The 15,279-nt window shown below is 40.6% G+C and overlaps 2 protein-coding genes across 2 annotated transcripts; both read left to right on the top strand.

Annotated features, from left to right (window-relative positions):
* The first annotated feature begins 1,504 nt into the window (after positions 1–1,504).
* On the top strand, positions 1,505–4,980 carry cenpn (centromere protein N). Its single transcript, XM_084375167.1, has 10 exons — positions 1,505–1,789; positions 2,013–2,058; positions 2,155–2,214; positions 2,523–2,596; positions 2,715–2,888; positions 3,009–3,110; positions 3,686–3,740; positions 3,892–4,001; positions 4,157–4,280; positions 4,556–4,980. The coding sequence occupies exons 1-10, from the start codon at positions 1,619–1,621 to the stop codon at positions 4,675–4,677; spliced, it is 1,038 nt and encodes a 345-aa protein (XP_084231293.1). The 5' UTR covers positions 1,505–1,618; the 3' UTR covers positions 4,678–4,980.
* A 1,019-nt stretch (positions 4,981–5,999) lies between these two features.
* atmin (ATM interactor) lies at positions 6,000–14,372 on the top strand. The gene is made up of 4 exons (XM_084358792.1): positions 6,000–6,362; positions 9,244–9,369; positions 10,082–10,281; positions 10,367–14,372. Exons 1-4 carry the CDS (start codon positions 6,078–6,080, stop codon positions 12,138–12,140), a joined length of 2,385 nt encoding a protein of 794 aa, XP_084214918.1. The 5' UTR covers positions 6,000–6,077; the 3' UTR covers positions 12,141–14,372.
* Positions 14,373–15,279: the final 907 nt, after the last annotated feature.

Here is a 15,279-nt window from a genome sequence, read left to right as displayed (position 1 = left end):
GCTTTCTTTTACAATCCACCAATGACATGCGTTCTTCTCACAAAAAGGCGGGACTCCTGATGACGGAAGTTTACAGGAGATACAAGAGATTTCCCCGTACCGCACTTCCGTTTTCGCTTGTGGATGTGTTTAACGTTTGGTCAGATGTCCTTTTAAAGAGGTGGTTACAGTTTTTGCTACTGGTGAGGTTGTGACAACTGTCTTATTTTAGTCAAAGACTATGTAGTGATGGATGTCAGTGATGGACATTAATTCTTGAGTTGCATGATTCTGCCAAATAATCTGCTTTTGCTTTTTCAAAGCAAGGCCGTAGCCATGGAGTCAACATTGTGGTGGCCAAATCTTCCAACAGGTGTGCCCCCAGAAAAAAAGATACCCCAAAACCTTTGTTTCCCTTCATGCAATTGCTTTTTAGCTTTAAAATTATTTATTTCCACAATTAGGATACAGTTCCAGTTCAAAATGATGTATTGCATCACCTTAACATGTATGTCCCGGCTGAAGTAAATTGTCATTATTGGTACAGTGTTACAATAATATGTGTCCCTTCAACAAATGATGCGATTGTTACTTTACGTAAATTGGCTGTTAACTAGCTAATGCATGGAATGTGTGCTAGCGAGCTAACATTCTGACAGGGATTTAACATAACATTGCAAGACGATGACTTTAATACAATTATTTGACATTTATTGTACCCACATACAGCTGTACAACTGTGGGCCTCTGCCCTGATGTGTCCCCACTATTATATATCATAATTACAGCCCTGCCCCAAAGCATTTCAGAAATGATGAACCTGTCCTGTTCCAGTCTGTGGACAAAGTGTCCAGTGTGTCCTTAAGTTACTTAACTAATGGGTTTCATGGTGACTGGAGTGGAGTGGGATGTGAACCATCTTGACAGTTAACATACTGTATATCTTATGAGCACCAGAGAAAAAGAGGAACAGCAGAGTAAAAGAAATATTTTAAATGTACCTTGAAAATGGTACAGTGGGCAGTCTGGATTGAAGAGGAGGATGAAGGACATGATCATCCATTACTACATTTCACCTTATACTATATCCCACATGATATTATAATGAACTAAATTCCATGTTGATATGTTATATAGTCTTATTAAATTAAATACGATATTTGTATTAAATGTATATATTAATACAGACAAACACTGATTTTTATGACTTAATCATATTATATATATATATATATATATTAGTCTGATGTAGTCTAACTGCCGCTATAAATCACAATACTGTCACTTTACCTAATAATTTTGTTTTTAATTTTGTATAGTTCCTTTTTTTTTTAGCCTACTCATATATAATGAGGTGTTTCAGATTGTTGCACTGGCACTTTTACTAATGAATACCTCTTCTAGCACTGTGCAGTAGCTCCTAACAGCAGCGGCGTTATTACGACTCCAACACAACAGAGGGCGCTACAGGGAGCGCGTTAGATTTCCGGTGGCATCTGATTGGTCGATTCATGCGCTCTGTTGTCGGCGGTTTGTTTGTAATGTTTTTAGACTGCACTCCCGTCACCGTGGACACTTCACGGATCTTACATTTTAATACAGAAGCAAAGGTTAGATATCGACAACTATCTGAGGAAGAATGGACGATTCTTCGAAACGCTTACTGCAGCGACTCGTTCGGCGGATACCGGCCCAAACGCTCAGAACAATCCTGGAGAAGTGGGGCCGTTTGACCGCGGCCCAGCAGAGATCCATGGACTTCACTGAGCCAAAATGGGCGTTAACGGAAAAGTTATTGGCGATCTGCGAGGTATGTGGTGTTTTTTTTTCTGAAATACACGCAGTTGTGTTTAGTATACAGTGTAAGAACTGGTTGTTAACCGAACTAACAACATGCTCATACTCAAAATGCTGGCTCAAGTGGGCTGTGAAGTCGTTTTACACACATTTGCCACATTTGCTTCACAGTAGTTTCTACTTAGTTTGGATTTAGCTTGTGTTTGTGTGCATAACCTCACTTGTTTTCGTTACAGGAAAATGGGTTCACAGCTAAACACATCACAGAACTCGAGATGACAAGTGAGTCCAATGAAAATGTTTCTTATTCAGACTTACTTAGCCTTGCCATCAGTCTAACAGTGCTTCTTGTGTTGCTTTGGTTTCATTGTTTCTCAGATGTGATTGACAATCCAAACCAGGGAATGTGGTATGCCTTCCAGCTCATGGACCCAGAGGGTATGTTAAAACTGAAAGTCTGCAGCTTTTCATTCCACCCCAGAGGCTTGTTCTGGTTGAAAGAGTCTGGGTTTCATGTTTTCTGCAGTTAAAAAGCACCGTTTTGTCACATTTTCTGTAAATCTCACTCATATATCCTTCGCCTGTTTGTTCCAGGGAATTAAAAAGCAACTTCATGATTAAGTCGAGTTTGCTATTCAAACCCATATTGGCATTTCTATGGCTGCACCATTACATTGAAATCTGGATTTGGATGAAATAGATTTAACCTGTGTTAAATGTATGTTTATATTTTCTCTGTTTTCCAGATGATGCCAACTCTGTAGAGCTGACACAGTTCAAGGAACAATTTAAATCTCACCTCAGGGAGCTCGTGAGACCTGTAAGCAAGATGTTCCTCCTCATATAAGTTGCAGAATATTTCTAATTATACAGCTGCATCTTTCTATGTGCTTCGACGTGTTATATGTCATATATTAAAAGTTCACATTGCTTTCAAGGTGTCCGTCAAAATTAAGAAGCACACAGACGAAGCTGTATGGATTCGGATCGCATGGGGAGACAGCTTCTCTCGGCCCAACCACCTGAAACCAACATATGTTGTTCACCACCTTCAAACCCCATATGTCTTTGTGACCAGCCTGACTTCCAAGCAAAAGCCCCTGTTGTCACAGGTGAGGAATGATTTTTATATTCAATCCCTGACATTGTTTGCACAGTTACCAGGTAGCTGTTCTTGTTTTGTGTTTTTTTTTCTCTGTCTTCTCCCCTCTAATAGTGATGCACCTTTTCAGGCTTTGGTTCTGTCAGCCAGATATCGAGCTATCAAGGATGCCAACCTCAGTGGACGGAAACTCACTGCCATCAGGGACCTACTGATGAGGAAATATCAACAGGTAGGACAGCTCTGATTACAAACAGATACTAAATTAATTCCATTTCTAACTTTAAAACAACAACAACAACAAAGCTCTGTATTTCCTGTTTTTTATCTCCCCACTTGCTGTACCATTGTCCTTGAAGGGAAATTCTGTCAGAGGTCTAACATTATATCATTGTAAATGTCAATTTTGTGGCAGAATTACTTCCTGATTCAAGTTTGACCTTTGCACTTAGATGTTTTGTAGATGTATGCCATGTTCTTAACTTTCAAATGACTCGTTTAGACAAAGACGTTTAAGTGGAGGTTATCTGTAACAAACTAGTTCTTTAACTTGTCGAATATGATCAGAATTATCACGTCATTACAAAACCACCAGTTGATATGGTCTGATAACATCAAGCAAACTTTGAATACACCAAGTCACAGTTTATGTGACTCTTAATCAAGTGTTACCTTATTATAACCCTTAATGAAAAAAGCCCATGTATCTTCTCCAAGATAATTGTTCATATAAACAAAAATGTTGAACTGGTGTATTTTGTGAATTTTGTTTTTGGGTGTATTTTGATCTTGATTCCTTGTCTCTAGGTGTTCCCCACTATGTACCCCAGCCCTCTTGGAGAAAGGAACCAAGTTGACTCAAGTATGTTTATCAAATAATTGAATCTGACCAAAGCTGCATACATTTTTTTTATTTGACTGGTTGTTGAACTTAATGTATATGGCCTTAATGTTTACCTCTGGTAGAATTCTGCACTGGGATTTCATTTCTTTGGCTTTGTTTGTATTTACAGACCCACACATAGAAAAAGAACAAGCTGAGCCTGCAGCAAACAGACTTCAGATGGCCTGTGAGGCCTTTGGTGATGGGACGTTACCTCAGCTTCAGTCTGTAGTTTACAAGGTACCCTGAGGCATGCTTGTGTTTTTAAAATATCAATAGCTGAACATCAGAGTCATAGAAAAACAGAGCATAATGCTGTTTCATTGTATCAGTTCAAAGATGCAAAAGTCCAGCTCTGGTATTCTGAATTATATTTTGTGTTCCTCTTTCCTCAGCTGGAAACAAAGTTCAGAGACCACACCAACAAGACAATGACAGAGCGGGAGGAGTCTTTCAGCTGTGTTGTCAAATTTGCAAGCACCAACCTCCTGGAGTCACTCAGACACTGTGCATCTTCAGGTACTAAGAATTTCTGAAATAATTCAGTAAAACAGTTAATACTTTTGAATGCTGCATGCTCCTTGCAATTCCATAAATGACCACAGGAGGGCACAATCACACTCTAGAGGTTAGATCATGAATATGTCATGGTGGGTGCACTGGAGGTGTGAGTTTCTAATGAGGTGTTTTTCTGAGACATAGATAATTGTGATTACAGGTTGGATTTTTTAAAAGTTGGTTTAACTAATTAACTAATCTAAGTAACTAATTGAATGTATTTTTATATTTTACAGGAATTGCCTCCACCCCTGTCACACCTCTGCTCTCATCTATTCTCCAAAAAGGAAGGAATTATTTTGTCATCACAGACAATGGCTCTGGTCCCTCCACACAAACACAGCAACCACAGAACTGATGGGCAACAGACTTGATTTAAAGGACTCAGTGTGGCCCACTTTTATTTCACTTCATCCAGTCCACACATCTCTTGCTTTTACCATTCTATCATTGATATCCTTAATAACATGTCTTCAGAAGAGTCATGGCTTCCTGGCTTCTGATTCTGATTTATGATTCCAGTCATGTCCTCTTCTGTCTTAATGTGCTTCTAGTTGCACACATGTCGGTAGTTTTCAATAGATTGTCATTTTATCCTCTTCTGTTTGTAAATATTATACTGTCATCAGTCCAAATTGAATATAAAAGCATGTTTTTTTAATATTCTTGAATTTTTGTATCTTGTCTCATGAGATCCCTTCTTAACACAACTGTAACTGTAACTACCTTCCTAACAGTAACTGTAAGAGACTGGGTACAAAAGTCCAAAGTCTAGACAAAGCTAATATGAGGCTTCAGCAGTTTGTGTTAGCCCAATGAAGTTGGTATCTTCACACTGACTATGGCCCATTATTATTATTATTATTATTATTATTATTATTATTATTATTATCATCCTTTAGATCTGTGATGCCACCCAAAAGCTACGGCAAAAAGCAAAACAGATCTTTTTGACTGAAGCATTTCTTACATAAAATTGCCTATGTAAGAATAAACCATGAGTGGGACATTTCATGGTGCTTTGTAATGGGGACACTTTCTAAATTACAGAAAGGCCAATGTTTAGATGAAGCTCTTCTAAGAACACTCTCTGTTTTAATATCTGCTACAACCCACAATAGCCTGTGTATGGTTTGAACAATTAATACCTCAAAAGCTTTCTGTGTGAGACAAATTTATACTGTTTTAACTCAACACTTTGGGTTGCAGCAAGAAAAAGTTCACCTAAAGATGACAATTCAGTCATCTACTCACCCCCATGCCTATACAAAGTTGGGTGAAGTTTGGTCATTAACAAAATATTTCTGGAGCGTCACTGCAAAACAGTGTTGTAGCATTCTCTCAAAAACTGAAATAAATAAGGCCTTTTCAAATCAATTTAGGATCTCGGAACTTCCTGAGACTAGCTGTATGAAGCCATTTCATGTTTTTTCTTCTGGTTAGAAGTCCCCATATAGTTTAGTTGTTTTGGAAAATGGTGCAATGCTGTTTTGCTGTGAAGTTTTTTGGGAGAACTTTTTCTATAACGTATTTATAAGGTACAGCAAAGCCTTTTAAAAATACTATCACCGCACCCAGACACAGGCATATACATGTTTACTATTATTTTAAAAAGTTAGTAACCCTTATTTTGCTAAACGGAAGTAGTATAGTACTACCGGATGTGACGTAGGGCTAAACTGCCCTAAACGTCTTGGTGGAAGGTGGCACAGCAGCCTTTCAGGCAAAGCTGAGGGACGTTATGTCACTGCTCATTCAATGCTGCTTCTGGGGCTCTCTGCCAAACACAGAATGGACTGTCAACACAGAAACATGGCTGCCTCTGCAACGGGTAAGGTGAATAACAGAGATAACGCTGCTGCGGACAGTCAGAAATGTCACGGAGAGTCTCTGTCGCAGTCACGGGAAATAATCAAACCCACCATCACGGAGCTGACCAAAGAAGTGAGGACGAACATCCTCTGCACCGTGGAAGGATGTGGCAAGATTCTCCCCAACACACCTGCATTGAACATGCATCTCGTTAAGTCACACAGAATAAAGGTAAATAAAGGTCTTAAGGTCTGTTTAATGCTCATATGGTTTAGGGGTGTAACCTAGGTAACTGCAATGCTAACTCGGCTAACTCAGGATCGTGAAAACACTGTCGTGGAAAACGCAAGTCATCCGTAACAACTTCGTTTTTAGCAATAGTAGTGATGCTTCGCGAACACGACGTTGGGTAAAAGTTCACCTAGTTTTTCTTTTTTAAAAAATGTGTTTGAAGCTCGCTAACATTTATCTAACTAGTAACGTTAACCGGTAAGTTAGGCGAGCTAGCTACCTTGTAATTAGCCGCTGATGTCATCAATGAATGACTTTGATCGCACGTGATGACGGATTCTAACTGCAATTTATAATCATACACATCCTTAGATTTCCTCTACTGGACTATTTGTAGTTGTTAGCAGAGATAAGAGGAATATCTCATCTTAGGGATACTTCTGTTTTTATCATCGTGACGTTATGATCTTTTTACCACAAGTGATATTCATTGTCTCATATTCATTCAGTCTATTTCAAGGACCGAACAGTCAGCAAAGTGGAGGCAGTAACAGCATTTGGACTAAAGACTACTGTGGACCCTGGTTCTGGTGTTGTCACCGCGTTGGGCTCTTTCGTGGGAGGCAGCAATTCACTGTTTCCCCCCCATGAATGAAGTTCTTTGCTGGGAAAGGCTGCCTTTTGTCCTGCAGTAGACTAAGCTCTTTGTTAGGAATAGGTGAATGTTAGAATTTGAATGAGCTCTTAGACGTAGTCCATGTGGCCCTGCCAGAAGAGTGTTTAAAGGCCCCACCATATGCATTTGACAGTTTAAGTCTTATTTAGTCAGTCATGATTTAATATAGACCTGTTTTACTTCTATGCTCTATCGTTACAGGTGTAAACAAACAAAGATACGGGAAACTAAATAGTTTATGTTTGTCATTGCCCATTTTTAATCCTTCTTGAGAGTAACGGCAGATTCAAATTGAAGGGGGGTCCGTATCTACATGACACTGGGTGCAGGCAGGACAGGGGAGATCACAGTAGATTAGAACAAAAATCAATATTCCAGCGCACGCTAGGATACGATTGACAAAATTTTATATATAATATGAATAGTGTCAGTGATATATTTCTAGTTGGTATGATGACAAAGGTTTTTAAAGGTCTTTAAAGGTGCATTATGTAAGAATTGGCCACCTGTCGAATTCATATTCAAAACAAATAGGGGGCAGTGTACTGTATCACCAGAGTAACCACTAACTGTAGCTGCCAGTAGCGAGTTAGCTCAGTTAGCCATGCAGCTAGTGGTCCGGACCAGAACTCAGAGAATAGGGGAGTGTTGGTGTTTACACTGTTAGCACAGGAGCTCTGGACCAGGGGGGGCTGGGGCTAGCTAGTTTAACCTTACTTTAAAACTATTATTTTGTTCAAATTCTGTTGCTAATCTTTGTACATTTTTCAATTTTTTCCTCTAAAATCTGTACATATTGCATCTTTAAATGCTGTAAGAGCTCACACTATGCTTTGTCATCTGCATTATTCATGAAGTTGGACTGTAAGACTGAGGCATGATGTTGGACGCCATATCTGTTTCTATTACATCCACTTTAACGCTGCTGTAGCTCAACTGCATCATCGCACAGGAGTAATGTATTTGCTGATGACTCTCTCTACCTGATCATGAAGACCGATGCATTTAATTTGAGCGCGTTCAGTCGGCCCAGTTCAGACTCCTTTCATATGTTTAATGTGACTGTTACGGCTTGGCTCGTGGCCGTCTTCCTGTCCACATCACTTACCTCAGCCCGGCAGTAAGAAGGAGCAGAATTGGACAATTAGTCTGACTTATCACGATAAAAATTGCCACTTAAAATGCTGTGGATTGACCCTGGTGTTGCAACGACGATGAGTCTGTGCTTGCTCCCTCATTTTGCTCTCAGCCAGAACACTGACTGATGGCAAAAAACGTCTTGACATGACTCAGACTTCAGCCAAGGAACAGATAATGTAGCTGAAGCCAACTGCCAGAGCGTTCATTGTTAGCAAAATGTCTGTTAATGCTAACTCCTCATGATGAGCCAGAGGGTGTTTGTCAGCTCTGGCTGTTGTGCTCCCTCCAGTGTTACAGCAGATGGAGGTGACCTTGACCACTAGAAGGCTGCAGTATTTATGACCGTTATGGAGCATGATGGTTTTGTCTGTTTTCAGTATGCAGGGTACATTCACTCTAGTTGCTGTTATCTGCGATAAGTACGCTATTCATCGACTTTGAATATACAACGTGCCGACAGCTGCTTTAGCAAGTCCGCCTGGGGACCTAATGAGGAGGAGGAGGAGGAGTGGTACATCACTGTTAAATCCTGTGTACTACCAGGCTCATTATTTCTCTGTTATGTAAAGCAAGCTCTACTGTATGAGGTTATATAATATTTACCTATACTGATTAAGAAAAGCAAGGAAATGCACAGCCATCACCTCTATTTTCTGTAGGCATAATAATGATGCCTTTGAAATATGAGTAAAACATTTGCACAAAAGATACCTTTTTGTATTTTTTAGGTGTACAGAGTAGTTGACACTTAGTGCCACTTAAGCAGTTTCTCTAAGATAAATTGTAGGTCAAGTAAAACGTCAGATCATCAGTTAAAATCTTGATAGTCAGTCACAAGGTAAACCTGTTAGACTGCTAACTTTAAACTTTGCTCTATCTCTTAAAAGGCTTGAAAGCACTACAGGCCCTTCTGTTGGTGGCTTATATTTGTGGCGATTTAGGAATTTACAATAGTCAATATCACTCACTGTACGATATAACGATATGATATATAATCTACAATGCAAATATCCCTCTGCTTTGTCCTCTCTTTTTGTCTCTTTTCACTGGCATCGTCACCCTCAGGATGGTATGGTCAATCCCACGGTCAGAAAGGACATGAAGGGCTCTCAGAAGCTCTACTGCTGTCCAATTGAGGGTTGTCCCAGGGGACCAAACAGACCTTTCTCCCAGTTCTCCCTGGTTAAACAAGTAAGCCTTTTCCCAATACCCTGTAACCTTTCTGTGCAATCAGTGGGATAAATTTATGTGGTGTCAGTTTTGTGGAGTAGCTCGTAATGTATTATTCAGCACCAATTATCTTACAAAAATCAATTTTACAGGAGCGATGTAACACTGAGTTTATCTACTTTTCTATGGCCTAGTGTCGAGCAATACAGAATATGTTTGCAGGATTTGTTAGCCTTCTGCTCAATAAAATCCTCTCACATTGCTAGCCTCTAACCTCTTTCCTATATGGTGACATGGATTTAAGTTTTACTGCCACCCTACAGTTTCTGGATGATTTAAATTCTCTTCACTTGCAAGATGTTAAAGAAGTTTACTTACTTAAAACCAAACAGAACCTGTGCATAACTATAAAACATTCAGTTACAAAAAAACTCTTTGTGTTTCTTTCCACCCACCATTAGCATTAACATTTGTTCTCTTATTATCAAGATCTGCAAAACACTGGGAAAAATGCCCTAATTTCCCTTTTTTTCCTAAATGATACAGTGGACTGTGGCTATTTTTGGATCACTAGACAAGAAAGATTCCTGTCGCTTTGATTATGTTTCTTAGTTTCCTGTGAGGTTTTTAATGTTGTATTTTTATTTTAAACCTCTACATTCTTTAAGTTGGTAATGATGTTAAAAAACTTGTGTTTAAAGCAATCGTATTCTAATGATCTGTTTCATTCTAGCACTTCATGAAGATGCATGCAGAGAAGAAACACAAGTGCTTCAAGTGCAACAATGGCTACAGCACGGAGTGGGACCTTAAGAGGCACATAGAAGACTGTGGGAAGACTTACCACTGTACATGTAGATGCCCCTATGCTAGCAGGGCCGCACTACTCTCACATATCTACAGGACAGGTCACGAGATTCCTACAGAACACAGGCATGTACATGTTTGACCTAGAGTGATTTTTATTGTTTCTTTCATTTGGCTAAAAAATAATTCTTACTGATTTGTTTTGTTTCAGAATTCCTCCAGTAAAAAAGCGAAAGATGGAGAAACTGTTGAGTGGTTCTGAAAAGGTTAGGATCAATGAGCCGACCTGTCAGGTCATGTCTGCCAGTAAAGAGCTGACAGAGACTGCTCTCCCTTGTGACACAACAGTTCACAGCCCAGACTCAGTCAATCAGAACTCAAACCCCCGTAGGAGCCTCCAGAAGTTACTCCTACCGAAACCCAAGATGGCTTTGGTCAGCGTTCCTGTGATGCAGCTTGCCCACCTGCCTGTCCTTCTTCCGTCTACAGAAAGTGGAGCTCTGAGGTCTGTAGTGCTGGCAGTGGACAGCCAAGGCTCCGTCAGCACCCTTCAACTCCTGCCACAGGCCACGGGAGCTGTGGTACCCCAACTTGATGCTAAGAGTTTGGTTTTCAAGGACAGCATGCCATCTTCCCGCTCTAGCCTGGGGCTCATTAGCACAGGAGTGCAGGTTAGTCTGGACCCTGCAAGCACAGAAGATACAGCCAGCAGCCCGGCAGGACAGCGAGGAAGAAGCACCTCCACCACCATTCAGACGGACAAATCGTACTTGTCAAAAATGCCCGCAGGAGTGGGGGTTGGGGAGGGAATAGGCTTGTGCTCTGTAGGTGAGTCCTCAGTATCGTCCTGCTCCCAAACAGACATCAGCGTGAGTGCCCAGGTCCTCCTGCCGGTCAGTGTTGAAACCCAGACATTCTCCTCCCGGGCCAAAGTCACATCCTCTATAGGAGCTCAGACAGACAGCCAGTGCATGAGCCAAACTCCCTGCTCCTCCTCATCTGTGCCCCCCTACAGAACCAGGCAGACACAGACATACTTTGCCATGCCACAGTCAGAGGAGAAGGCTCAGGACCAGGCTATCATGTGCGCTGAACTATTTGGCAGCGACTCCCTTAGTGTCTCCACCCAGACAGCTCTGGACATGGATGACACCCTCACTGCAGCAGGAAGCAGTATATATGGGGACTCGAAGTCAGCGGGTGGTATGTGTTTTGGGGCGCAGACAGATGACCTCAACTCAAACAATATGGCAGACAACCAGACCCAAACAATGACGTTGTTGAATGACCTAGAAAACATTCTGTCTGACAGCATGTCGGGCCACCAGGTGCTCACAGAGGCCTCCGCAGGCTGTGGGTCAGGTCTGGGCTCTGTTCAGGAGCAACCCAACGGCATCGACTTTGACTTTGAAGAGTTTCTCAATGCTGTGCACATCCAAACACAGACAGAGGAGAGCGAGCTGGGAGGACTGGGTGGTGACACGCCACTGGAGTCTCTGGACATCCAGACCCAGACGGACTTTCTCCTGATGGATGAAGTGGACCAAGGACGAACCCAAGCTAGCGACTTGGAGCTATTTGATATTCAAACTCAGACGGACCTCAATTTCCTGCTGAGCGCCGGAAGCCACATGCCCCTGAGCAGCATCCTACGACACTCAAGCTTTTCCATGAGCACAGAGTCCTCAGATACTGAAACCCAGACTGATCTCCCTTCATTTGCCACAGGCCTCTCTGCTCAGACCCCCGTCACTCAGGGTGAGCACGGAAGGCTGCTGAACAGCACGGAGACCCAGACTGTGCCCAGCCAGGCAGAAGGCCTGGGACACCTCTTCCTGACGAGCAACGAAACACAAACTGTCATGGATGACTTCTTGTCAGCAGACATGGCGTGGAACATGGAGTCCCATTTCAGCTCTGTGGAAACCCAGACGTGTGAGGAGCTCTGTGCTCTCTTTCAGCAGCCTGAGAAACCCAACAGTTGAAGCCCTCTCAGCGTAAGATTTTGCAGTACCAGTTTCTCATGTCTGCTTCCTGTGAGAGGAATCAGTCTACGCTGTCCTCCAGCGGACCACAGTCTTGGCAGTAAGAAGTCTGCGAAAAATGTCTTTGAACATTCCACTGGAGACGTCATGTCCAGAGCCTTTCCAGGTATACTGCATATCCTGACAGCTCAGCTGCACTTTATTAGCTCAATGGGCATGAATTATAAGCTCCTGTGACGGTTTACATATTTATTTGCACATAAAGTAACATATTGTATGTGTCTTGTCTGAAATGCCAGTTTACTTCTTATACATTTCAGTGTACAACCACCATGACTGGTTTTCACTGTTTGGTCTTACTTGCAGTTTAAAAATGACTCGAAACATTTCATCACTGTTAGATCTGCACTTAAAAGGGATGACATCTTTAGATGTGTGCGGCTGTCATGAAAAGGCTTTAAAAAAATGGTTACCAATATATAACAGCTTTCTGATGTGCATATACTGCATGAAACAATCTCATCTAAGCTGTACAGCAAACAACACTGTGCGTATAGTGTACGTATCTTTGGAAATGTGCATGAAGCCTTCACTTGGTCAGCAGTACAGAAGCATTAAAATATCTATTCTCAGCTTGTGTATCCGATGGCTGCCTTTTTTGATGTCGCCTTGTCAGTGGCAGCAAAACTATAAACTCTCAATTACATCCTGTAAGCTTTGCAGCCAGTGGAAACTTGTGCAGTGAGAAACCGCTTTATGAATCAGCTTTATGTTTTCAAACATAAAAACCCACAAAGCCTTTCAACAGTGAACAAGGCTTTGCTCAATGCCGTTGAGATGCATCTCTGACACATACCGTTACTCTTACAGACGTGTCACAAATAAAAAATGAAATGTTTGTCTTGTCAGTCGTTGCACATTTTTCATTGAAATGTGATTGTGAAGTTTGATGTCGTGTAAACAGTTTTTTTTTGTGTCTGGGTCTCTATAGCTAAGCAGTCAGGTTAAGTCAGTAAGCAGACTAGGCTGTCGTCGTCTTTGACTTATTCATTAGCTGGGTGTAAGTGTATACAGTAGCAGCAGTACTCAGTGCTGTAGTGATCCAGTGATGTTACTGTACAGAAACACATAGTGGATTAGAGCAAGGATTAGCATAGAGTTGTTGTATGTATTCGCCACCTGATTTTGACTGAAAGGAGTCCTGTTTTATATCTTCTGTTTATAATCGGCAGATTTCCACGCTTTAAAAATTGGCCAGTATTTTAATTTGTTCAGTTTCTTTCTCTTTTCCCAGCTACTTAACTTTTGATTATATTGTTCACTTCACTGTTGCACTGAGTTACCTCATGAAGCACAGGCACCACATGCAGTATGTTCTACTAAGGAACCCTAGAGCTATCGGCCTTGATTATTTGTGAATTTTGTTACGTTGGTGCCTTAACCCAAGTATTAGCTTTAGTTCTGTTAAAAACAATTTGCTGCTTCTTTATCTTCGTTAACAGAATCACACTCGAATATGTTTTGGAAAACGAACAAACACTGAAAATTGTCAGAATCCTTTCGGTCTTTGCTTTGCATGTTTAATCCATCCTGTATTTGTATTTCTATCATGACTGCATGAACTACTGGAATGTCCCTAATGGTTCTCCATAGTTTCTATGTAAAAGATTTCTGTTCTGTCACTTGAAATTAATGCTATGCAGCATTTTATCGTAGAGGATTTCTTTCACTATTTTTATGGACGGATGGTTAATTCTGTTACAGTTAGTACTGTAGATGAAGAATGTACAGAACATGACACTGTGCCCAAGTATAACATGCTCTATATTTTGCACCACATCTAATCAGTTAAAGGATAATTTCCCTCTGTTGATAAAGATTTTGACACTCATGTTAAATTTCAACATTTCTTGTATTGAGATTAGTACTTCTAGTTTGTGGTTCTTGAATTCAAATAGAGCACAGCTGCTCTCTGCTTGTTTAGTGGCACAGGGAAACGTGTTGCTTCAAACAGAACTATGTGTAGAAGCCTCGTCAGTCTCAAGTTTCAGTTACAGTTACAGTGCTTTATTTTTCTCTCTGTTGGGAGTGCATGCTGATACTTTCCCAGCACAAAAAAATATGTTTTAGCAGAATTTGAGTTTCTGTTGCCTCTATGTGTAGAGTTAATGGCTGCCTTGATTAATTGTTAAAGCTACACTACAGATGTTCCTAATAAACTGCTGGAAAGTGTTGATTGTGTTCCTTGTCATTTATTACATATCATCAAATTACAAACGGGATTCCTCTTTTCACTTTGATGCTGTTTCCTCTAATGCTGATTTCTGGCTTGTGCTCCATATAGCAACAAAACAAATCAGTTTTAAGTAACCATTTTATTTTACATGCACATTCAGGTAAGACAAAAGATAGTGTCAAATTAGGTTAACACCACTGCCCTCATGACGACAGAACAATCCCACTAAGCGGATTATTTTTGTATGATACAGGGCAGCTAAACAACAAAGAGGTAGTATAACAAAGCAAAGTAACAAGATCCTCCCAGTTGTGAATAATGTTACAGCACTAATTGGCTGGCCTTTAAAGGCCAACATGACACAGTATGTTCAGGGATCTCCACACAATGCTGCACTGATGACCATTAAACATAAGCCAGACCCCATCCACAATCACAAGGAATCACCTACTGACTGATAAAAAACTTTTTATACAATTAAAATTGACAGAGCAGGTGCAGTAGTTTGGCAACAGTTTGTATCATTATCATTTATAGTCACAGGCTACAGTGCAATACTTAAGGGGAGACACTACAGGGGAAAACACCACTTTTTCATGCAGTGGTTACTTTAGTTACTTTTGAGACTAAAGAAAGAAAAGGGGCAAAATAGGTGCTTATTTTAGTTCATATTTTGGTTCTTTAAAACTTGAGAATTAGCACATATATAATGCAGTAGCTTAGTTTGCATATTTAAACAGACAATCTAAGAGTTCTTGGAATAAAAAATAATAATTTTCTTAATGCAAGTAATTAACTAGGGAGGTTTCATGGTGATATTTGTTAAACTTTTTACCTTATTGAACATTTAGAACTTTAAATGATATGTACATTTACAATACATATCTTTGAAGGCCACTTTCT

Source organism: Pagrus pagrus (assembly GCF_965226575.1).
Source record: "Pagrus pagrus genome assembly, chromosome: 1".
Classification (NCBI taxonomy): domain Eukaryota; kingdom Metazoa; phylum Chordata; class Actinopteri; order Spariformes; family Sparidae; genus Pagrus; species Pagrus pagrus.
This window is presented reverse-complemented; position numbering and strand designations above follow the sequence as displayed.